We start from the raw sequence: 26,227 nt of genomic DNA, 5'->3' as shown, positions 1-26,227 counted from the left end.
TTCATCCACTAGGCCATGCTGCTTCCTTTTCTGTGTATGCCTCTTTCTTCTCCAGGGTCTCCCCTCCCCACCCAGGCCTGGCTGGCCTAGGTCTCCTTGAACTCTGTGGAACCCTGAGCTTATAAACTCTTCAAACTGGATGGTGAGCTACAGTATAGTGCAGCACAGAACTGCTGATAAACATCACTTCCCCGGGAAAGGTCCCAGTCCGGCAGATATACCTTGATGGGAATCAACCCCAATCCTGAATTCCCCTCCCTACTTCCACCACCACCTGAGCACTCACCTACCAGAAGCCTTGGGAACCTCCAAGATGGGAGGGCATCCAATATGCTATGGGCTAATAAACCTGGTTTGTCTGGGGAGGGGTCAATTTACTTTCAGCCTGGAAAAGTTCCTCAGGGCCACACTAGCCAGGAGACGCTGCAGCTGATGGGAGCAGTGGGGACAGAAAATCCCTAGCCAGACCTTCCTCCTTTAGGGAACCTCCTCAATAACTCACAGAACTGCCCTGCCCCATCAGTGTCACTTTGTATTTCACTTCAAGAAATGGTTTGAAAGGGAGGAAAGGAAAACCCTCAGGGGGAGGGAGGAGAAGGAACAGAAAATATGTGGGAATATCATCAAGTATAACAGACGGAAATCAACAGGACTATTCCCACACAACCCATTCAGCCAAGGCTTATCATCTCAGATGGATGCAGTCTCAGCAGTGGTGATCTGGTCATTAAAAGGACAGGAAAGTGTGAGAGAAGGAATAAGGGAGAGAGAGGAGAGTGAGAGAAAAGGAGAGAGGGAGAGAGATTGTGGAGTAGGCAAGAAAATGATTTATTTCTTTCAAGATGGAAAAAGACTAGTTGTATTTCGTGGAATTTTAAGACACAGAAATGACAAAGTGGTGAAAATCAGGAGAAGGCGTGATCCCGGCACCAACCAATAGCTAGCATTGGTTTGCGCTGCAGTTTTCATTATAAGAGCCAAATGATGTCAAGAAAGAGCCTGGTGCAGGATACAGGTGCCAAGGTGAACTTGCACTTGGTGCCTATGAGGCTTTGTAGGCTCAAGTGGAGCTCGCACGATCTCATTCTGACATGGGAACATTCCAGAGGGAAAATATCCAGCTGCTAATGCTCCACAAAGCAGCTCAAAGCAGATGGAGACAAGAATTCTGCTCTCATTCCCTTCTACAAGGAGGCACACATTATTTTTTTGGAAGAAATTTACAATTATTCAACAACTCTTCCTCTTGCCATGATAACAGTTCAGCAATACATGCCCTTCTTGCTCAACCTTTTTGTTTGATCGATTGTCAAACATTTCCTACCCCAAGCCTATGTCTCTTAGTTCACCAATAAACCAGGGCTAGGTTCAATCAATAATAATAATAACAGTGATGGCATTTGTTAAGTGCTTACTATGTATCAAACACTATTTTAAACCCTGGGGTAGACACAAGGCTATCAGGTTGGATGCAGTCCCTGTCCCACATAGAAATGAGTCTTAATCCCCACTTTACAGATGAGGTAACAGACACAGAGAAGTTAGGTGACTTGCCCAAAGTCACACAGCAGACAAATGGCTTACTGTGGGCAGAGCTTGGAAGAGCACAAGACAAGTTAGTAGATACGATCCCTGTCCACAAGGAGCTTACAACCTAGAGGGGAAAAATGAACAATTAAACCCACTCCAAACGGGACTCAAACCCATAATCTCTGGATTAGGAGGCCAGCGCCTTAACCATTAGGCTATCAGGATCACTGCCCAAGCTTGGCTCTTGAAAGATTGGAAGCCAAAGGAGTTCTGGCAATCAGGTCCCTGGATCAAAGAAGATGTAGCTGAGATCCTCCTAGGAACAAGACTGACTTCGGACAGAAAAGAAGAGAGGCAATTGCTTCAAGATGCCCCAAAAGGGAGCGGGGGGGGGGTCTCAGTGGACAAAATGTAAAGGCATCCACTTTTTGGATACTGTATCAGCATGAGCAGAGACCTGAAGGATGGAGCACGGTAGCTCTGGAGCCACGGAGGCAGGTAAAGGAGTAGGCCTGGGGAATGTTCTAGGTTAAGGGGTTTAAATGGACTTTCATAAGGTTTTGTAGAACACATGGCATGCACATGGGTATATTATAATGATATTGTATGGAATTTTGCAGCCACCAATGTTGCCTCAGGGAATAATAATTAAAATTGTTGTATCTGTTAAGCATTTACTGTGTACCAAGCCCTGTACTAAGCACTGGGGTAGATGCTAGATAATGACGTCGGGCACATTCCCTCCTCCACATGGGGTTAACAGTCCAAGTAGGAGGGAGATCAGGTATCGAATCCCCATTTTACAGATGAGGAAATAGAAAGACAGAGAAATTTAGTGACTTTCCCAAGGTCACATAGCAAGCAAATGGCAGAGTCAGGATTAGAACCCAGGTCCTCTGACTTTCAGGCCCAGGTTCTTTCCATTAGGCCACACTGCTCAGGGAGTAACTATGTCTGAAGTCCACCCTGTCTAAGGACTTGTGTTAGCAGTTTAGGTCTTGCTTCCTTTACAAAGACCATTTGCACTAGATTACATTACCTATTACCCCAATCTGATCTCATTTAGCTCTTGCCCCGACTTAGAAATGGATCTATTTTCTATAGCTCTAACATGGCTTGTGCCCACGAGCTACGACACCAAACACCATGCAAGACATCTACAAGTCTTTGCACCACAAAGGACCGCAAAGACCTGTGATAGCAACATATATAAAAGTTGTGGTGTGGTAGAGGACGAGGTGTCTGGATTTTGTTCTACCAACACCACACCCGCACTTTAGGACACCCAAGGGGGGCTCACATCACCCCCGGTGCTTGGCATAAAACTGCCCTCGGTTAGCAATCGCTGCTGCCCACTTGGTTCCATCTGGACACGTACTGTGCCAAATTGTTCAAGAATGTAATCTGAAGGAGTCCAGCAGACCAAGCAGGATAAATAAAATGGATTAACAACTAGTCTCTGTGAGTACCTGATCCCATCTAATCCCCAATTTCCCTGATCTGCCCTAGGAAAATGACCAAGATTCATCCTAAAACTTGCTGGCATATCCAATTGAGCTTTCCGAGGAAAAATCCATTCAACCCTCTTATCCCAACCTCTCAGTGCTTCCCCCACTTTTTTATTCAGATGGATTCTGTCCCAGCCCTCCCTGCTTGCTGAGAAAGGAATAAACATCAACGGTAACCCCCAGGATGTACCGGCAGGTGACCTAGTGAGACTGTGAACTACTTTCTATTCAGATACAGGTGCTTGGCCTAAGGTCCTCTAGTGTGTAAGCTTCTTGTAGGTAGGGATCGTGTCTAGGAACTCTACTGTATTGTACTTTCCCAGGTGTTTAATACAGTGCTCGGCGACAATAAACATTCAATAATCACAAGAGTGACTGATTCAGTGACTGATGCACAGTAGATTAAGTCGCTTTAAATTTCAGGGGAAACAGCTGACCTCCCCAACCCAATGATATTAAATCAGTACAGAAGGATCACAAAATGGAAGTGGGAGCAGAATAGAAAACACCGCCAAACACGGAGCGCTAAGCTTTCCCAGATTGGCCTATGCACTTGGATCTTCATCCCTGAAACACCTGCTTCATAACTTATTTTCATATCTGTCTCCCCTTCTAGACGGTAAGCTCTTTGTGGACAAGGATCACATCTACCAACTCTACTGGGTTGTACTTTCGCAAGTACTTAATACAGAGATCTCTACACAGTAAGTGCTCAGTAAAGATCAAGACTGACTGCCTAATAAAAATAATTGTGGTATTTGTTCAGTGCTTACTATGTGCCAAACACTGTACTAAGCATTGGGGAAGATATGAGATAATCAGGTCAGAAACAGCCTGTGTTGAATTCTAGCAATTGGTGTGGCTAGAACAGGAACAGGAGGCTGAGGAGATTATGGAATTTCCTTCCCTTCTCTAGAGAACATTAAGGAGGTCAGTAACCAGGCAGTCTGGAATGCTTTTAGGTTGAGGCTTTCCCGGTAGCACGGGGCAGGGCTGAGTGACTTCTGAAGATCTTTCCTTATGTTTCCAGAAATTGTTCCAGATAATAATAATTGTTCAGTGCTTATTATGTGTTGAATATTGCACTAACCACTGGGATAGATATAAGATAATCAGTCTAAGTAGGAGGGAGAACAGGTCCTCCCCCTCCCCCCCCCCATCCCCTCAGCACTGTACTTGTCCGCTCAACTGTATATATTTTCATTACCCTATTTATTTTGTTAATGAAATGTACATCGCCTTGATTCTATTTAGTTGCCATTGTTTTTACAAGATGTTCTTCCCCTCGACTCTATTTATTGCCATTGTTCTTGTCTGTCCGTCTCCCCCGATTACACTGTAAGCCCGTCAAACGGCAGGGACTGTCTCTATCTGTTGCCGACTTGTTCATTCCAAGTGCTTAGTACAGTGCTCTGCACATAGTAAGTGCTCAATAAATGCTATTGAATGAATGAATGAGTATTGAATCCCCACTTTCCAGATGAGGGAACTGAAGCACAGAAAAAATTACATAACTTGCCCAAGGGGACACAGCAGACAAGGGTCAGAGCGGGTCTAGAAACCAGGTCCTCTGACTCCCAGGCCTGTGTTCTTTCCATTAGGTTATGCTCCTTCTCTCAATTCTTAGAAATTCCTTTTTGACCTCTCATCCTTTCCAAGACAAAAATCATCATGCATTTCTGTTCCGGCCCATACCAGGGAGGAGTTAATGAACCGCGAAACAAGTGAACAGTATGGATTATCTGCAAACTGGATAAACCATTCCTGAATAATGATCCAGCTGGCCTCACAACACCGGGCTCCACGATCTGTCACTGGGCATTCTGACCACAGCTTAGAACAGAGCTCCAGGCCAGAGATGGAACAGGGAAGAGTAACAGTCTTTGACACATCCTGGTAACTGACAGTTAGCAACCAGGGTGAGGGAGGGAAACTTCACCAAGGGCCTTCAGCTGACATGACCTCTGCACTGTGAAAACGGCACTGCTTCAGATGTGCTCCCAGACTCCGGCAGTGACTACCAATTAGCACAAAGAAGATGGCAGGGGAAGCAACAAAAAAGAGCAGGGTAGGCGAGTGGGCGAACTGGGTCTTGACTTGACAGTTCTGCGAGGCTGCTTCATCCATCGCCCCAAGGCAGAATCCAGACCCTCAGTGACTATGGCTAGACAAGTTTGTCAGATGGAATCCACACTCTGGCACAGACACATCAATGGCATATTTAAAACTCCCAAAAGGCCAGTGCTCTCTCTCCTCTTGCCCCTCTAAAGGGGAGGGAGGAGAAACTGAAGACAGCACCTAACATCTACGACCCTAATTCGAGGGAGAAAAAGTCATAAAAGAAGCCATGTGAAAGAATAGTTCCCTGAAGATTTTGGTTGAGTTATTTAAATACACACACACACACACACACACATATACACACACAATCATATTTATTGAACACTTTCTATGTGCAGATGACTGTACTAAGCGCTTGGGCATGCACACCTCCCCCCCCAAAAAAATTGGCAAGGGATAAATCTCATTCATCTCAACTAAAATGACTCACGGAAAAGCCCCAAATAATTCAGATTAATCTGTATGAACATCAGCTCTTATCCTTCAGAGGGGAATCCCAGAGCACAACCTCACTGGTCCTAGCATCCTTGGATGTCTCTAAGATGCAGACACATGCTTTCAGAAGGAAAGAGCCTACACTCTTCACTTGCACAGCAGTGTTGATCTTTTGAGCCTCCTGCCCCACCTGATCCCACCCATCGTTAGCTCCCTAAGCTCAAGAAACTGCTCACCCCTCAATGGATGTTAGTGAGGATGTTCAGAGGACACCATCCAAAGAAAAGCTCAGTGTCTTTGCTAGAAGAGAAGAACCAAATACAGCCGATACAGACCCGCTTTGGGACTGTGTGTTGGAGGAATTCATGCTGAAGATGTCCAATCTGGACAGCTCTATGGATCACTCTCTGGGGCTAAATGTCATCATCATCGTCAATGTTATTTACTGTGTGCTTACTATGTGCAGAGCCCTGTACTAAGACACATTCCCTACCCACATCAAGCTTACAGTCTAGAAGGGGAGGCAGACATTAATATAAATGACTTATAATCTAAAATTTTCAGCTCTATTCCTCACTACGAACATCTGCACCACCACTATAATCACCAAGAGCTTACAGTGTGCTAGGCAAGATCAAAGATGCTCAGGAATCCCAGGCTTGACTCCCAAAGGTAGCTCTGCCACTGATTGCATGGTCTTGGAAAGGACCCCTAGGTGCTTTCTGGACCATCACCTCCCCTACTTTCCAGATTTTCCAATCTTGCTCACTAGCAATGGAGCTAGGAATAAAGCGAGTGAGCCCCCAGAGCAAAGCCATTAATGTAAACAACTGGGCTGTTATGCTTCGGAGGTGGCAACCCAAGATGGCGGTGCTGCCTCAGCAGGTTCCCTGAATCGGAGAACAAATGGCACTTTCCTTTTGAAATAAAATGTAAAGCTCCATTTCCTGTAAAACTTCTCCCAGGTCTGGCTCCAAGCCCATTTCCCAGGGCCCCTGATGTTCCCAACCCATCATCATGGAAAGGGTCCATTTCTAGGACCCAGCAAGATAATCTCAAGCCCAGACACTCTCCCCTGCTCAGAACTAGGACTCGCAGCTGCTTCTCTGACTTTCCCGTCATCTCCCCTTCCCTCTGGGGCAGGGCAGCCAACAGCTTCTGCCTCCTGCCTCAAATCATGCTCACTTATCTTAGGGAAGGAGCGGCCTGGGAATCTTTCTGCCTTCTGGTTGTTGAGGCTGCCTGATGTAGCTATGCAATCTCTCTCTTCTCTCAGGCCCTTTCCAAAATAATAATAATAATAATAATAATGTTGGTATTTGTTAAGCGCTTACTATGTGCCGAGCACTGTTCTAAGCGCTGGGGTAGACATAGGGGAATCAGGTTGTCCCACGTGGGGCACACAGTCTTAATCCCCATTTTACAGATGAGGGAACTGAGGCACAGAGAAGTTAAGTGACTTGCCCACAGTCACACAGCCGACAAGTGGCAGAGCTGGGATTCGAACTCATGAGCCCTGACTCCAAAGCCCATGCTCTTTCCACTGAGCCATGCTGCTTCTCCAAAATGGAGTTGGGGAGGTGAAGGGGAGCTTCCAAGAAGTACCAGCCTGATTAGGCTCTGAGAATAGGCTTGGGGTGATGGAGAGAGGGGTCAAATCATCTTATCTAATGAGGCAAATGAAGTGCAGTGGACCTGGGGCACCTGATCACATTAAATGCATCCTGCCCCCAGGCAAGGCAAAGGTGGCATGTCCTCAGGCCGTGGCTGGAAATAGGTGACCCGGATAATAATAATAAGAAGAAGAATCGTGATATTTGTTAAGGTATTGCCAGTCACTGTACTAAGCACTGGGGTGGATACAAGCAAATCAGGTTGGACACAGTCCCTGCCCCATGTGGGACTCATGGCCTCAGCCTCCATTTTACAGATGAGGTAACTGAGGCAAAGAGAAGTGACTTGCCCAAGATCACATGCAGACAAGTGGTGGAGCCGGAATGAGAACCCATGCCTTTCTGACTCCCAGGCCCATGTTCTATCCACTACACCATCTGGATAGGCAGGGACCCTCCCATCTCTTTATCAGGCTGCTTCCCACAAGCGGTGTGAGCAAACCATGTGGCCATGGAGGAGGATGCCAACTAATGTGCTCCTGAACAATTCCAGGATGCCAACCTGCCCCCTACTTCAAGGGGAACCAGGTGCAGTGAGGAGCGAGCCAGCCCCGGGAAGCCTCGGAGAAACGATAGCTCTGACGTGAGCTTCTGAGAAGGAGAGGGGAGGCTTAATTAGAAAATCAAGTGAATGACATTTAAATCAGATTAAAAACAGGAAGGGGAAGGGAGACTCCAGCAGGGTACTAGTAAATGCATCCTCAGCACCAGCATCGGGACCACTCTGTATCTGAATGGCTTCGGTGGGCTACCAGGAGGATTCTGTAGACTGATATGGATTTACACTAGAGTGCGCTGAAACTGGGATCAAAGCAGGCTTAGTAGGAGAAATGGATATTTTCAGAGAGTGACTGACAGAACAAAAAATATTAGCATCTTGCTCTCTCAGGAGAGAAAGCTGTGAGACCCAGAGGCCGGCCTAGAAATAGCAGCACTGCCATAACCAGCTAATGCAACAAAAATCCCAGAGGCAGCATAAACCGCAGCCTATTCCTGCATCCCCGGACAAAATCACCAATTATCCAGGGATACAGTTGACAATCTACAGTCTCAATGTCATTCAGTCAGATTGTTCTGGAGGGGGATGCCAACACCTGAAAGAAAAATCATTTGGAAGACATGTAAACAGTCCTCCAGCACACAGATGTGTGTAGCTGGCTGTAAACCCCCATCCTGGCATGGGGAACTTGCCCTTTCCACAGAACCTACCCAAAAGTTGGAATGGGTCGACTTCTTTCACCTCTGCGAACGGAGCACCAGCCCAGTGACGCCAACAAACCAAACCACACAGCTTAACGCACTCTCTCCCCTTCTGCCTGTTCTCCGGAAAGGAACAGATTGCTTTTGCGAGCTCTGATGGGGCCCAGTGTTTGCAATTTTGCCTGCTGTTGATCCGCATTTGCGGAAAAGTGAGATTCCACCCTTAGAGCCTCTTTCGTCTTCTCCTTCTCCTTGCCTGGCATTGTGTGATTCCCCCCAGACACTTGCTTTCTTGTATGAAGACGTGCCTTTACACAAAAGCACCACCATCCGCCTCCACAAAACCATCCCAATTTCAGGAATCCCCCGCCTCTCTCTCAAAGGTATGGGGAAAAACACAATCTCCCTGTCACTGACTTCATTATCATCATCATCAGTGAGCACTTACTATGTGCAGAGCTCTGTTCTAAGCATTTGGGAAAGTACAATACAGAGTTGGTAGACACGGGCCCTGCCCACAATGAGCTTGCAGTCTAGAGGGACTCAAAAGAGAGTTGAGGGCAAACTCATCCTTTCCCCTCAAACTTCCCAGAATCTATTCAATTCTTCAGACTCTGTTCTGCTACGGTGCAGTACCTGAGTAGCCATGAGGCTGCCCTCCCTGGAACCAAAGGAAGGGGGAGCTCGAGGATTTAACGCCCAAAGGCCATTCAATTCCACCTGAACATGAATTATAGACGACACTGAGCCACAGTTCATTGGGGCCACTGTAGGAGATGCAATGACAAAAACAATAATATTATTATTATTAATAATAATAATAATAGCCATTTTTGTTCCATGCTGCCTAGCATTGTACTAAGCCCTGGGGAAGATAGAAGATAATCAGGTGTCATTGTCACACATGGAGTTCACAGACTTAGAAAGGGACACAACAGACATGGAATCCACATTTGGCAGATGAGGAAACAGGCACAAAAAAGTTAAGTGACTCATCCAAGTTCAGAGAGATGGTAAGTGGAGGGGCCAGGATTAGAACTCAGGTCCCTGAATCCCAGGCCCACGCTCTTTACACATCAATCACTGGTATTTATTAAAAGCTTACTCTGTGCAGAGCACTGTATTAAGCACTTGAGAGAGTACAACAGAGGTAGTAGACACAATGTTTTTCACTATCTACTTCTCCCTTCCTTATCAGTACCCAGCTCACAATAACCCTTAAGAGAAGAAAGGTATTTCACAGTGAGGAGGAGAAGGAAGGGAGCAAAAAGGGGATGAAAAGAAGGAGGTTCCTGTGTGGGAGGACTTATCTCTCCTCTGGGAGTCTTGCAAAAAGAAGGACTCTCTACTAGCCAGTCAATGAATTATTTTAATGTTTGTCTCTCCCTCTAGACTTTGGTCAGGGAACACGCCTACCAACTCTGCTGGGCTGTATTTTCCCAAGTACTTAGTACAATGCTCTGCACACATTAAGTGCTCAATAAATACCACTGATTGACGGATAATAGTATTTACTGAGTGCCTGTGAGTGCTTGAGAGTATACAAAAGAGTTAGTAGATATGATCCTTGCCCTCAGGGAGCTTACAATTAAGTGGGGGAGACAGACACTAAAGTGATTTAAAGATGGGCAGGAGGAAAGTGGATATATGCACCAGTTTGTGCTACAGAAGTGTTACTGGTAGTTAGTGCAAGTTTACTGAGGTGGTAGCTGCGGGGTAGTCATAAGTAAGCAATCAATATATCACCTTTATTGAGCACTTACAGTATGCAGAGCACTGTACTAAGCCTTTGGGAGGGTACAATACCACAGAGTTGGCAGAGTTGTCCACACAAGTTGTCTAGATATCTAATTAAGAGGTTGGTTCAAGACTGCTGAGGTGGTAGGTGGGGAAAGTAACTTGGGGAGAACAGAAATTAAATTGGGGAAATTCTCCTGAAGAAGTTGTCCTTTCACTGGGGGTTAAAGACGGGGAGAACTGTGGCCTGCTGGGTGTGACAGGGGAGGGAGTTCCAGGCAGAGTGAAAGGTGTGCACGAGAGGTTGGAGGCAGGAGATACAAAAATGAGGCACAGTGAGAGGGTGACCTAGAGAGGAACAGCGAATGGAAACTGGAGTGTGGTAGGAGAAGACAGTGACTAACTGGGGAGGACAATGATGGAGTTGCCATAAAGTCAGTGGTTAGGAGTTTCTGCTTGATGTGGAAGGCAAAGGGTGAGCACGAAAGGTGTTTGAGGAATGCGGTATTTCTCTCTCTCCACCCCCAACCCAAAGTCCAGCCCCTGCAGCATCCCAGTGGGTACACTCTCCAGCAGCTGCTTCTCCCGGTGGGTCTTGGAGAAAGGGATGGAATCCAGAGAGAGGAGATCTTTGGATGGGCCAAATGGGGAGATTTAGAGAGGAAAAAACAGTCTTCTCAGCCCCAGCAAGTGATTAGCTCTACCCTCCAGTCTGAGGCTTGTTTTCCCCAGTCAACCATTTAGACTAACTTGCCTTTGAGTCCACTGCTCAAGTGTTTAGAATTGAATCATGGACCCAGTGAGATTCCCCTAAACTACAACATTCGATTTCCAGATGAGGTGAATTTTGGCGGTGAACTGTACATACAGAAAAGGAACGGCTCCTTTTTATTAAAAAAAAAAAAAAACCAACAGTTCTAAATTTACCTCCAATTCATTTCTTTACGTCTCTCTGTCCTAGTGGGAGGAGGCTGGATCAGTCTTAACTAGGCACATCATGGCCTGGAATCACCTCTAGTGCATCTTCTCCTAATTCTGGGAGGATTTGGGAGGCAGGAAGAGTACTGAGAACAAAATAGCCGGAGTAGCTGTGAGGGTCTTCTCACCTTCTCTCAAAGCATTTCTCGTGGGTGCTTCTCCTCTCTGGGTGTCCTCCCCACTTCCAAGAGAAATCGAGAGCTAGAGAAGGCTGGAAAGGCTTGGAAACTCTGACAGAGGCGTCTCCCGAGCCCAAACCACAAGCCACCTTCGTTAGCAGAGAAACATCCCGCTCAGATCCTACACCCCAGAGAACCTGAGAAATCCCAGCCCATCAGGACCCCTCTACCCTGTACAGCCCCAAAGACAGCTTTTCAAGGCTTTTTCTCGGAGCTCATTCCATCCTATGGGCTCCAGGTACTGGCGGGGAAAGAGCTGCTGGAGGGAGTGAGGGATTCAGAAAACAGTGCCCCTCCCTGGGTTTTCCATTTTCCCAGGAGGGGTCTGAAAGGTCAGGTCTTGTGCAATTTCTCTCCATTTCTAAATGATGCACTACTGATGCCGTTAACACAATGAAGCTGAACAGATTGGTTTTTGGCTTTTTTGGCTTTTTTTTCCCTGCAGAGAGGCAAGTGTTGCTTAGTGATCTGAGTCTGAAATGAGGAGTCGGGAACTCCAAGTTCTAATCACGACTCTATTAGAGCCTTGCTCCAGGCCCCCAGCAAGACACTTAACCCCTCTGGGTCTCCACTCTTTCTCCGCAAAACGGGGATAAAAGGAAAGACCAGGTCTCATGGGGATGAGGCAGAGTGAAAGAGGAAAAAGCTCTGTGCTCCACTGAGGCAAAATGCCACTGCAAACCTGTCTCTACATCACCCGGGCTTTGTTTCCTGGAGCTTCACCCCAATCAAATGCAAGCAGCCTCTCTAACAGCCGGCAATGGAAGCAAAATCGATGGCCAGCATGGGATTCTGTTGGAGCACTTCCCCTTTTCTGCAACTACACGCTTTCCCCCTGAGAGATTTTGCTCATCCCTCTGTTTCAACCAGGCCGAAAAACTATCAGGATTCTCCTCATTTCCCCTGTTAAATGCAATCTGCGGCCCTGTGGAATAATGAAGGGAGAGATGAAGAAAAGAGGGAAAGCAACGAAACTGCTCTATCTTCCGGCGCCTGGTAACCTGATCTTCTAGCTGGGGGGTGAGGGCCAGGCCACTGCACTCCACCCAAGAGGCAGGCTGAGACCCCAAGGGCATTCCCATAATTCCATGAAAAAAGGAGGCATCTGGGTCCCCCCCCCCCCCCCCAGGGTGCAGCTGAAGAGAAGAGAGACATTTGAACCATGGGAATTCATGTGAATATAAGAGAAAGCAAATGTCCACACTTTAGTAAATAACTCTACCACTGGAGGGTCTCAATTTTTTTTAATGGTATTTGTTAAACGCTTACTATGTGCCAGGCATTGTACTAAGTGCTGGGTAAATATAAATTTATCAGATTGAACACAGTCTCTGTCCCACATGGGACTCAAAGTCCTAATCCCCATTTTACAGTTGAGGTAACTCAGGCATAGAGAAGTTAAATGACTTGCCCAAGGTCACGAGGCTATCACCTTCTGAGTACCATCACCTTCTGAGTGCCTAGAGGATGCTAGATGTTGTACTATCCCTATAGGCCAGAAGACAAGGTTCCTCCCAAATGAAAAACTAGTCATTCTGAAGTGTGCTTCCACACCAGAGTACAAAAGCTCAGCTAAGGAGAGTTGCTTGGTTGCTGGCCGAAGTTCCTTGGGGAACCGAGGAATCTGCATTCACAAGAAATCTGGCCCAGCCTCACTTTCCCCTGGAATCAATCAAGGGTATTTACTGAGCAGTTACTACGTGAACAGTACTGTACCTCTAAGAGCTTGGGAGGGTACAATATAATAAAGTTGGTAGGCACAATCCCTGTCCACTAGGAGTTTACAGTTTAGAGGAGGATCTAAGAGCTACCCCAGGGTAAAGTCCCCAGAAGCCCAGAGAACTGGGAAGGTCTGCCGAGCCTTTCACCACTGAGTGAAGAAAGGCTGTCAGAAAAGAAGGCAGTGCAGGAAAGTAGGTCTTTCTCCCTTCTAAACTGTCGCTGAAATTAGCGTAATTGCACTTTCCAAGTCTTCAGATACCATGGTGACAGGCATCATATAAATAGACAGAAGAGAGATGAAACCGGGATCTTTACCCACACACCCCGCCTGAAATGGGGGAAGGAGTAAAGGACATACTGCTGAGGGAGGTTTCTTCCGAGAGCAATTTGTCTCATCCAAACCCCCTGTACCTTTACCACAGGACCAGGCCGAGAAATCCCCACGGGTGTAACTAGGGACCAGGACACTGGGCAGGGGGAGACGTGGGTTGCTGGGGATTTGGCCAAACTTCATAGACAGGAACAAAAAGGATCGCTATCAGTTCAGTGACATTCAACACCCACCTGCCGCGTGACTGGAGGCACTTCTCAAGCACCCGAGGGCTTCTCTATGTGTCCCCAATGCCCCAAACCCAGCCAGCCATGTATTTGGGCTTATTTCCCGGGAACATTCAATTGGCAGCTGTGGGCTGGGAGTCACACACTCACACGCCCCCTAGCTAACTGCCGAGCTCCACAGTCTAGAGGGGAACCTCATTCCCCTAAACCCTCACGTCCAGAAGGCAGGAACACAGAGCAGTGTGGCCTAGTGAAAAGCGCTTAACAGAAGTAGAAGCGGCATGGCCTAGTGGACAGAGCATGGGCCTGGGAGTCAGAAGGACCTGGGTTCTAATTCCGACTCTGCCACTTGCCTATGTGACCCTGGGCAAGTCACTTTACTTCTCTGTGCTTACTCATCTGTAAAATGGGGTTTAAGACTGTGAACTCCATGGGGGACATGGTCTGTTTCCAACCTTATTGACTTGTAACTACCCCAGAGCTTAATACAGTGCCTGCCACATACTAAGCACTTAAATACCATTAAAAAACCCAAAAAAACAAACACCACAATGATTATTATTATTATTAGAGCAAACACCAGCACACCAACACATACTGGGTAAAACCAGCCAAGGAGTGGGAGGACCTGGTAGAGCCTTACACTTCCATCCCCTGATTGCAATATTATCCGTCATTACCAGCTGTGATTGCGACCAGGACGGTGTTTGATTTTGCAGTTTTCTTTAACCCTTGCTGCTCTGCATCTCCCTGCAGAGTCACTGCCTTAACCCTGGCAGAATGAATTCCAGGGCTACGAGAAAGACCACTCTTTCCTGCAAATGAATTAGGGCAGGCTCCCACAGAAACATTCTGAAGAAATAAGGTGATTAAAGACACCATAGATTTTCAAACAAACAATCAATAGTCCAGTCAGTTGGCTAAAACAGTGTGGTCTAGTGGAAAGAGTACGGGTCTGGGAGTCAGAGGACCTGGATTCTAATCCTGGCTCCATCACGTGCCTGCTCTGTGACCTTAGCCAAATCACAACTTCTCTGCACCTTAATTCTCTCATCTGCAAAATGGGGATTCAAAACCTCTTCTCCCTGTGAGCCCCTGTGGGAACTGATTATTCTGTATCTACCCCAAAGCTTAGCACAATGCTTGGCAAATAGTAAGAGCTTAACAAATACCACAACTATTATTTATTGTTATTATTCCACTCTATGTTTGGGATAGAATGTGTCAGCAGACTTAGGAAATGTCCTTCCAACAATGTGCATCTTTCCAAAAAAAATCCTGCACGGTGTCCGAAAAGACAGTTGGGCCTGTTGCAAGCATCCTGTGTTGGACATGGCACATCCATACCCTCTAGACTGTAAATTTGCTGTGGGAAGAGAATGTTTCCATTTATTGTTATATTGTACTCTCCTAAGCGCTTACTACAGTGCTTGCCACACAGTAAGCACTCAATAAATATAACAATGAATGAATGAGTTCTCTTAAAAAGTGAGGTTCGTCAAGAATGTAACCTCCACATACTAGGAAAGCTACATTTACTGAGAACTGACTTTCCCCTCTCCTTTCTTCCATCTTTGTCTCTGCCATAGCTTTCTCTCTCAGACCCTCACCACCACAGAAAGCAACAGCCAAGAATCTGCTAATCAATTAATTCAATGAAATCCACAACATATTATGGAGGGATAAATTTAGAAAGCCAAACTAGGCTGGGAGGACAGTATGTGTCTTAAAAGCCAAATGAGTTCTGGGCTGTGGGTGGATTTTTATGCAATAACTGGACCCTCATGTTGGACACAAACACCTGCTGAGGGTCCCCGGTTGGCCTGAGAAGGTACTGCTCCTCCCCTCCCATGTCCTCCTTCCCTCAGCCACCTAATCTGACAGCTCCTAGTGAAGGCTGCCCGATGCTTCGCTGGCAAGACCATCTGAGATGCCACCCAAGGTGCAGCATGGTCCAGTGGAAAGAACACAGTACTGGGAGTCAGAGGGCTTGGGTTTTCATCCCAGCTCCATCACTTGCCTGTTGGGTGACCTGGGCAAGTCACTTAACCTCTCCGGGCCTCAGTTTTCTCTTCTGCAAAACAGGAACTCAGTATCTTTTCTCCCTTCTACTCAGACCATGAGCCCCATGTGGGAGATGAACTATGTTCGATCGGATTATCTTGTATCTAGCAGCACTTAGAATGGGGTTTGACGCATGGTAAACCCTTAACAAATACTATAATCGTCATCATCCTGATCAAGGTGTCTGCTACTGGGGGCGTGCCCCAAGGAATAGGTTCTCTGTCTTTCCGAACCCTTCGATTAAGGTTCCCAAAGGAAAATGGTGGCCATGTGGGGAGTTGAGTGTCCCCTGAGCAGAGCCACTCCCCACATGCAAAAAGTGGCTTGACTGGGCTGCCAAATGGGTAAGAAGACCAAAGTGAACACTGTCATTTGCTGTTTTTCTCTCAGTAGGGTGGGGAGTGGTAAAATCAGCTCTGTCTGTAAACAGTAATAATGCCAGATGTAACACAACGAAGAGGATTCTCCCCTCCTTGCACCCCCACCCACTCACTGTGACATTCCTCGTAAAGAGATTACTCATCTTGGGGAAATTCACATAAACTACCCCGTACTCCATATGCTGCAACCACATGGAACAGAGGGAAGATCCAGGTTTCCAGTAATACCAGCCCCTCTGCCCTACAAAACCCTTGGGAAGTAGGGGGAGGAGTGCTCTGTTTTGAGAAATGTTCCCTAGTACCAGGTGAGGGGTGGGAGTGGGTACAGATCTTGGGGGACAGGGGGAGGGTGCCTGTGAGTGTGTGGGTATACACCCACGTGCATGAGTGTGTGCATGTGTGTATACACAGTGCCAGGACTACGGTTGGGGAGAGGAGAGTAAAGGTTTGAGATTTGAAAAAATGACTTAAAAGTTAAATAAAACAGTTGCCTGGCTTCATCCTTAAAGGAAAAAAAAGGGTGGGGGAACAAGAAAACTTTGGTCTAAAGACAGCAATAGTGGCTCCTGAAACCCAATGAGGGAAGACCACTGAGGAAGGGGAAATTACCTGACCAGAGTTCCCGCCACGTATAATGCAGTCTAACTCGGCACTTCTTCTGGTAGCACAGCAGCTTGTGCACTACTTGGATACATCGCCTGCAACACAGAAAACAGATGAGAGAGAAAATAGAACTGGTGAATGGCAAGACATGATGGAAAAACTTGCTATTATCACCTGAAGTGGGGCATTTTTTACCAACCATAATGAAACTGCAGAGGGAGAAAAAGAGAGAGAGGGGGAGAGAGCCAGAGGCAAAGAGATACAGAAATAGGAACACAAATGCTGACAGAGAGACAGAGGCACAAAGAGAGAGAGCCAGAGAGAAAATACACACAGTGACAAAGAGGAAGACACCAAGAGAGACGGTGAGAGACAGAAAAGCAGAAAACAGAACAATGCACAGGCCAGACAGAATTCTACAGCTTGGCTACACCAAAGTTTAGTCACACACACCCAGCCAGTGTTAAAACTGAAGTCCCCGCCTCTAACTTCCAGGTGGAAACTCAGTCACACATGTAGTCAGTCAATCATATTTATTGAGCACTTACTGTGTGCAGAGCACTGTACTAAGTGCTTGGGAGAGTACAATATAACAGACACATTCCCTGCCCACTACAAGCTTAAAGTAACTATAAGCGTACACAGACGGACATTAATATAAATAAATTGCAAATACGGACATAAGTGCTGTGGGGCTGGGAGGGGGAATGAATAAAGGGAGCAAGTCAGGGCAATTTAGAAGGGAACAGAAGAGGAATGGCGGGCTTAGTCAGAAAAGGCCTCTTGGAGGAGATATGCCTTCAATAAAGCTTAGAATGGGAGGAGAGTCATTGTCTGTCAGACATGAGAAGGGAGGGCATTCCGGACCTGAGGCAGAATATGGGTGAGACGTCAGTGGCAAGATAGATGAACATGTAGTTGTACCTCAATTAATCAATAGTATTTACTGTGCATCCTCTAGACGCAGAGCCTGTACTAAGCACTGGTGCACAGTACACTTTGCTCCGCTAAGACGCCCAATCTCCTCCTTGGACCTTGAGTTCATCTATCTTGCAGCTGACCCTCTGCCCACACCTTCCCTCTGACCTGGAACTCCCTCCTCCTGATAGACCATTACACTCCCCTCCTTCAGAGCCTTATTAAAATCAAGGCACCACCAAGAAATCTTCTCTGATTAAGCTCTCTATTCCCTATTCTCTCTCTCTCAATCAATGGTATTTACTGAATGCTTACTATGAGCAGAGCACTGTATTAAGCACTCGGAGACTACAATACAACAGAATTAGTGGACATGCTCCCTGCCCATATAGAGGTTACAGTCTAATCTCTCCCTTCTGTGTTGCCTTGTACTTGGTTCTTTACTCTTTAAGCGTTTGACATTCACCCCACCATGAGTCCCAGAGCACTTAAGTACATATCTGTAATTTACATTAATATCTGTCTCCTCTAGACTGAAAGCTCTTTACTATTATCATAATAATAATAATTATAAGAAGAATAGCATTTGTTAAGCACTTACTATGTGCCAGGCACTATACTGAGCACTGGAGTGGGTACAAGCAAATCAGGTTGGGCACAGTCCCTGTCCCACATGGGATTCATAGTCTTCATCCCCATTTTACAGATGAGGTGACTGAGGCAAGAAAAGTTAAGTGACTTGCCCAAGGTCACACAGCAGGTAAGTGGAAGAGCCGGTATTAGACTGGACACAGGCCCATGCTCTACCTACTAGGCCACGCTGCTTCTCCAAGTCAGATGGGCTCCTCTCTTCTGCCATGTGCCTCTTTCCTAGAGAGGAATGCTACTTCTCCTCAGGTTGAGGTGACCAGAGGGCTGCGTGATAAAGCTCACGGTGGCAGAGCTGGGTTACTAAGACATGCAATTAAATAGATTAAGTGTTCAAATTCTTCAAATCCTTAAAGGTTATTTCATGCACCAACATTATTCACACCATCAGGGACCAAATCCACATCAGCAGAAATAGGTTAGTGAACAACTGGTAAAATGGGGGGAGAGATGAGCTGTCAGCACTATTTTTAAAGCTTCAGCAGGTAGAAAAAACCCTCTAGGACTCTATTTAATAAGTTAATTTTTCACACACACAAATCCCAGAATCCTCCACCTCGATTTTAATGACATTTCCACCTGTAGTAACAAAGCCTTGCCAATTATTAAATGCCCCTCTTTACTTCACCCCCATGGAGATTATGGTTTTGAATAATGATCAAGTGTAAAAAACTGAAAACCTTTTAGGCTACACAAATATCCCATCATCTCAAGGCCCCTGGGTGTGTGTGGAGGGGAGGAGGAGAGCTGTGCATGCAACACTTAAATATGAGGAGGACACAGAACAGACTGGACACAGCTGCAGCCACTTCTCAGCTTCTTGGCTTTCCCCTTCCCGCTTTATTTCATTTATGCTACTTTCCAAATTGTCAAGAGATGCTAAGTTACGGTTCTCATAGCAACGTTACACTTGCTACTATATATACCTAGGTGGGTTTTGGATTGGTAGTTAAGCCATGAAATGTACGTTTTAATATTCACTCTGCATAATGGGGGTAAATGAATGTTCTTCTTAGGAGAGCATTAGCTTTTACATTTCTTCTCTGTTCCCATTTAAAATTTGCAAATTTAAATGATCAATGAACTAGAATTTTAACATGATAAATTATCAGTATTAGGGTGCTGTTGAATTGCCCCAATCCAGTGAAGAAACCAGTTTCAAGTAACGAGGTCTAGTAGAAAGAGCACAGGCCTGGGAGTCAGAGGAGGATCTGGCTTCTAATCTGCCACTTGCCTCAGTGTGACCTTGGACAAGTCACTTACCTTCTCTGTGTCTCAGTCTCCTCCTCTGTTCTCCCTCCTACATAATCTGTGATTCCCCAGTTGGGGAGGGACTATGTTCAACCTGATTATTTTGTCTCTACCCCACCACTTAGTACAATGCTTGGCTCATAATAAATGCTTAAAAATTATTATTACTATAACAAAATAATCAAATCATACAGTTTCCATTTCATATTGAGTTCACAATCCAAGAGGTAGGGAGAGCAGTTCTCTTCTCTCCATTTTACAGATGAAGAAACTAAGGTCCACTGATAATAAATTAGTTGCCCGAGATCAAACGGTAGGCCAATCACAAAGCTAGGAGTAGAACCCAGGTTTTCGGTTCCTATGCTCCTCCCACTAGGCCAAACTGCTCCATACTGTTACTTTCAAATTACTTTTGGTGCCACTCCCTGAGATATTATACTGCATTGAATGAGCCACTGGACTAACAAAAAATAGTTGCAGTTTGAATAACCTAAGTAAAAAAAATAAAAGGGAAGGGAGGGTAGGGTGAGTGATGGGAGAGAAACAAAATGGGTAGACAAAACGGGAGGGGAGAGGTGAAGCTCTCAGTTTGGGCGGATTCACATATAGCCCTGATTTCTTTAAGATTCTGGGTGCAACTTTAGATGAGGAAAAAAGACCCCTTCTGCTTTAGCTCTAGGTCCTTAAAACCCCAGAAGGCCCTTCTCCACTTCTGTACTGGGGTTCAGAACTAAAGTGTAACTGCTGGGAGTCCACTGATCCCCAAGGGTTTGAAAGGAACGGCCCGCAGGGCATCTCTAGCTGACTAAGCAGGGCTTTGTGGAGCTAGCCTGACTAATGGGAAACCTAAGACAAAGGGGAGAAAAAAACTGAAATAACCTTTCCAGCCCACTGTAGCCCTAAAAGTTTCCGGAAAGGATTCAGAGCAGTTTAGTACTAACACTTAGTGCCTTCACCACAGGACTCTCCTGTAGAAGAAAAATCACCGGAGTCTAATCCCAGCTCCCCTTTTTGCTTGCTGTGTGATCTTGCCTCAGTTTCCTCATCTGTAAAACGGGGGTAAAATAACATTTTTTTCATGGTATTTCTTAAACACTTACTATATACCAGGCACTGTACTAAACACTGGGGTGGATACAAACTAATTAAGTTGGACAGAGTTCCTGTTCCACATAGGGCTCACAGTCATAATCCCCAATTTTACAGATGAGATACCTGAAGTGCAGAGAAGTGAAGTGACTTACCCAAGGTCACACAGCAGACAAGTGGCAGAGTTGGGATCAGAACACAGGTGCTCTGACTCCCAGACCCGTGCCCTTTCCATTAGTACAAACTGCTTCTCTTGTTCTGTTCTCCCACTCCCCTACACTGTGAGTCTTATGTGAGAACTACGACTGTCCAATCTGATTATGTTTTATTTGGCCTAATGTTTAACACAGTGCTTGGTACCTAATAACAAATGCCACTGTTATCAGCAGTAGCATTACTGTTACAGAGATACTCACATGGAGCCCTGGCGCACAGTGACACAATCAAAGAAGGGGGGCAAGGCAGTAAATCCACTCCATGCAGGAGGGGCTGGGCTGGCCGATTCTCAGATAAAATGCCCGGAGGGATGGACACTCAGCCACCCACGCTTGTACTTCTCTTCTTTAGGAACCTGACAGCCCACGTCCAAACCCAAATATGTTTTAAAAACATTCTGGCCACATCCTCCACTGCAATTCCCCCCAGCTGAAAGCCGTCAGAATCATTCCTAACAACAGCCCCGTGTTGTCACCTTCCAAATTTTCTCTGAGGAGTGCTTGCCGCGCTATTCTTCCTCCCTCCGCTCACCCCGTCTGCTGTTGTTGTGTCTGCTGACGGTGCAGGTTCCTCTTCTAATGGGACTTTTAATGAGGCGGCCAGGCAAACAAACTTCACCTGAACCATGCGGGTGTCTTCCAAGCTCATCACCCACTTGTTAGGACTTGGTGTTTGTCTTTTCAAACGACTGTGTATTTTGCATCTAGTCTCGGTTGCTCCAGCAATCCCCAGAAATGGTCACCCTTTGTATTTTCCACCGATGGTAGCCCTGGTCCCCCACCCCCATATGTATTTGCTACGCAACCCAGGACTGGGAAAAGCCTTATCTTCTGGAGCGATCAATGCGCTAATCAAATCTCCTGACTGCAGTCCAAAAGCTTGGGAATGTGCTCTGGTATAGTTGCAATGCCAGTTGTGAGGTGTTCAGCATCCAGAATTGGCTTCTTCCTAACCCAGTGGCTATTCACTGTTTGTTCAGTGTTCACTGCTCATAATCAATCGTATTTATTGAGTGCTTACTATGTGCACAGCACTGTACTAAGTCCATGAGAGAGTAAAATATAACAATATAAGAGTCAATGGCATTGATGAGCACTTTCTGTGTGCAGGCCGCTGTACTAAGCACTAAGGAGAACACAATGGATGAAGTAGACATGATACTTGCCCTCAAAGAGTTTATAATTTAAGGGGGGTGGGAGAGATGAGTCTCCTCCAAGAGGCCTTCCCTGACTAAACCCTCCTTTCCTCTTCTCCCACTCCCTTCTGCGCCATCCTGATTTGCTCCCTATATCCTATATTCATCCTCCCTTGTAGCAACACAGCATTTCTATACATATCTGCAATTTATTTACATTAATGTCTGTCTCCCTTCTTAGACTGTAAGCTCATTGTGGGCATGGATTGTGTTTGTTTGTTATATTGTACTCTTCCAAGCACTTAGTACAGTGCTCTGCAAACACTAAACACTCAATAAATGTGACCGAATTGAACTGAATGAATGAATGAAAGAACCAACCCTTGGGTTCTCATTAGGTTGGGTTTTTCCATCCATGGCCTCGAAGGATTCTCTCCTTTCCTCCACCCCTCCTTCCTACCATCATTTTACCTCTAGTCTCCATTGCCCCAAAGCGGGGACCATTTCATTTTTGATCCAGATTCTAGCTTTGGCACGATCTTGCTGTTCCAATCTGTCCTCGGCATTTCACTAGGCAGATTATAACCTTATCTGAGACAGTGGAGCTTCATTTTGTTTCAATTTCTCATCCTGCTGTCTGCCTACTGAAAAACACATGAAAGCAGGAGAGGTGGCAGCAGCAGCAACCAGCAAAGCTGAGGTCATTTTGGCTGAGTAGCCACGCTCCCCAAAGGTATTCTAGGCCACCTGGACTCACCTAGTCCTAGCTCTAGAAAGGACTTGAAAATCAACTGAAAAAAATTAGTTGGGAAAAGGCCAGGCCCTGGGAGCAAGATGAACAGTCACAATGAGAAGAAGGATTCGAGCCAGTGAGTCCTCCATCAGTACCCTGGACAGGCCGGAATAGGCTGATGCCCAGAGACGGTTGTGGTGGCTGTTCTAATAGTCACTGGGGCTGCAGCTTCCGGCTATTGGACGCTGAACTCATGTACCTCTAGCCGCAGTGCCTTGCTGCTTTCTGTGCTTATCCTTTTCTTTCATGGGTTTTACAGTCTCATCTCTCCCTATGTGTCAGTTGGCAGCCCTCTTTCCTCATTTTCATTCTTGGATTGTGAGCCCCTCCTGGGCCAGGGACCGTGTCTGTCTCTTTTTTTTAAGGTATCTGTTAAGCGCCTACTATGTGTCAAGCATTATTCTAAGCACTGGGGTAACATATAAGTTAATCAGGTAGGACACAGTCCCGGTCCCGCAAGGGGTTCACAGCCTAAGTAGAAGAGAAAACAGTTATTGAATCCCCATTTTATGGCTAAGGAAACTGAGGCTCAGAAAAGTTAAGTGATTTGCCTATGGTCACACAGCAGGCAAATGGCAGAGCCAGAATTACAACCCAGCTTGTCTGATGCCCAGGCCCGTGCTCTTTCCACTAGGCCATGTTGCCTTCACTCGTGTTATTCTTTTCCATGCTTAGTACAGTGCTCAGCACAAAGTAAGTGCTAAAAACCCTTACTTCTACTACCACTTGATGCCTCATTATCTTCTCCATCTTCTCTAATCTCAGAACATTCAATTAGTAATAATAATAATAATGTTGGTATTTGTTAAGCGCTTACTATGTGCTGAGCACTGTTCTAAGCGCTGGGGTAGACATAATAATAATAATAATAATGTTGGTATTTGTTAAGCGCTTACTATGTGCCGAGCACTGTTCTAAGCGCTGGGGTAGACATAGGGGAATCAGGTTGTCCCACGTGGGGCTCACAGTCTTAATCCCCATTTTACAGATGAGGGAACTGAGGCACAGAGAAGTTAAGTGACTTGCCCACAGTCACACAGCCGACAAGTGGCAGAGCTGGGATTCGAACTCATGAGCCCTGACTCCAAAGCCCATGCTCTTTCCACTGAGCCACGCTGCTTCTCCAATTAGGGAGAGCCTGAAAATGCTGATGGAGGAAGCAACACTAACCCTCATGATGCTCCACCTCCCCAGAAGGGTCTCTCCTCTCTGCATTTAATTGCTTGATTGACAGAACTAAGGACTGAATACCTGTGATTTGGGAGCTCTATGGCTTCAGATCAGAGATTCATCGCTTCTTGTACTGTACTCTCCCAAGAGCTTAGTATAATGATCTGCACATAAATCAATTGAATGAATGAATGATTCTTAGGTTTACTTTCAATTCAATTCAATCGTACTGAGCACTTACTATGTGCAAAGCACTGTTCCAAGCACTTGGGAGAGTACAATGCAACAACAAGCAGACACATTCCCTGTCCACAACAAGCTCACAGTCTAGGCAGACAGACATTAATATACATAAATAAATAAATTACAGATACTGAAATATGTGCTGTAGGGATGGGAAGGGAGAATGAAGGAAGGAAGCAAGTCAGGGCAACGCAAAAGGGAGTGGGAGAAGAGAAGAGGAGGGCTTAGTCAAGGAAGGCTTTTTTGAGGAGATGGGCCTTTAATAAGGCTTTGAAGTTGAGGAGAACAATTATCTGTCTGATATGAGGAGGGAAGGCATTCCAGGCCAGAGGTAGGATGTGGGCGAGAGGTCGGTGGCGTCGAGGTAGATGAAATCAAGGTATAGTGAGATGGTTAGCATTAAAGGAATGAAATGTGCAGGTTGGGTTGCAGTACAAGAATAGAGAGGTGAGGTAGGAGGGGCAAGGTGATTGAGTGCTTTAGAGCCAATAGTGAGGAGTTTTTGTTTGACACAGAGGTGGATGAGCAACCACTGGAGTTTCTTGAGGAGTGGGAAAACATGGCCTGAACAGTTTTCAAGGAAAATGATTTGGGCAGCAGAATGGAGTATGGACTGGAGGTGGGAGAGACAGGAAGCAGCGAGGTCAGAAAGGAGGCTGATACAATAATCAAGGTGGGATTTAGGATTCTATTGTCTCCTTATGTCACAGTGCCCAGAAATTTTACAGGGGGTATTTGCAGAAAACAAAGGCCATCTACTTTAGTAAGACAAACAAATACATTCTGAAGAAAGCTCTTCTGGCATTCTCCCCTCCCCCACAAGTGTGATTTTTTTTCTTGGCAGAAAGAATATTTAGAAGACTTGGTGGCTGGAACTTCACTTAATTCTAAATCGATCCAGAGAGCAAATGGGCTATTGCCACTTACACATAAAGGTCCATGGGAAACTCTTTCATCATGTGTGTCACGATGAACTCCACCATCAGATCTGAAAGGAGAAGGAGAAAAGAACAAAAAATCAAATCCATGGTATAGGATGTGAAAACTAGCCTTTGATTTTAACAAAAAGCACACCTTCTACACACCCTAAACAAATCTGATGACAATTTAAGTTACAGAAAAGACCTCTCCCTTATCACGCTGATGACTCCTTGAGATCAGAAATTATATCCCTAGGTACCTTAAGCCATTAGGGAGAAAAGAACAAAAAATCAAATCCATGGTATAGGATGTGAAAACTAGCCTTTGATTTTAACAAAAAGCACACCTTCTACACACCCTAAACAAATCTGATGACAATTTAAGTTACAGAAAAGACCTCTCCCTTATTACGCTGATGACTCCTTGAGATCAGAAATTATATCCCTAGGTACCTAAAGCCATTAGGGTGGGGTTCTGCACCCTGTGGATATTCAATAAATATTTGTTGACTGAGACATTGGCTTTCTATAACCCAACATAAGGCAATACATGGAACCTTTCTCCTAATGAGATTACCATCCTCTCTGATGAGATTACAAAGTAATTCAGGCATTCAGTGCTTTGTTTTATATTTATTTCATATCACCGCATTAATGTAAATGCCAACAAGAAATCATTAACTCTGAGCACAGCTCTCAGGCAAGGAGAAGGTAATGGATCTTATTCATCCAGCCAGAGCCTCAACTCCGAATCTCTGTCAATGTGTCTCTTTCTCAGTATCACATTAAGCTTGACAATGAACTGAAATAGTCAGGGGACACCTGATCAATAGAAGCTTAATCTTAATTATTGTTTCTGAACACGGGTGGATTTAGGCATCTCAGCTTCACATCCAAAGAGAGATAGAAAATTTGGGAGTGTTATTCTACTCCAGGCAGAAGAGTTTCCCCCAGTATCCATCTCCACCCATCAGCTTTCCGGCTTTCTCTCTGCTTGTTGGCAGTTTATAATGTCTAGGCCTTGCCTAGGAATTCAAATCTACTGACCAACTAGCATTTCTATTTCACACTAAAATTGGGAGGGAAGGTTTTTCCATTAGCTTCAGGGAAGTACTCTCAGAAAAATCATTGTCCATCTCCAAACTATGCATCCAGC

The 26,227-nt window shown here is 45.7% G+C and overlaps 1 protein-coding gene across 2 annotated transcripts in view; it reads right to left on the bottom strand.

Annotated features, from left to right (window-relative positions):
- ARMH3 (armadillo like helical domain containing 3) overlaps nucleotides 1-26,227 on the bottom strand; it is a 145,956-nt gene that overhangs the window by 69,707 nt on the left and 50,022 nt on the right. For both annotated transcript variants that reach the window (XM_029080907.1, XM_029080908.1), the window contains exons 19-20: nucleotides 25,079-25,139; nucleotides 16,695-16,783 (exon numbers count right to left, since the gene is read on the bottom strand). In XM_029080907.1, coding sequence (XP_028936740.1) covers nucleotides 16,695-16,783; nucleotides 25,079-25,139 — 150 coding nt within the window. The remainder of the gene's footprint in view (nucleotides 1-16,694; nucleotides 16,784-25,078; nucleotides 25,140-26,227) is intronic.

This window comes from Ornithorhynchus anatinus, chromosome 16, assembly GCF_004115215.2.
Source record: "Ornithorhynchus anatinus isolate Pmale09 chromosome 16, mOrnAna1.pri.v4, whole genome shotgun sequence".
Taxonomy (NCBI): domain Eukaryota; kingdom Metazoa; phylum Chordata; class Mammalia; order Monotremata; family Ornithorhynchidae; genus Ornithorhynchus; species Ornithorhynchus anatinus.
Note: the sequence above shows the minus strand (reverse complement) of the source record. Positions and strands in the feature narration are given on the sequence as shown.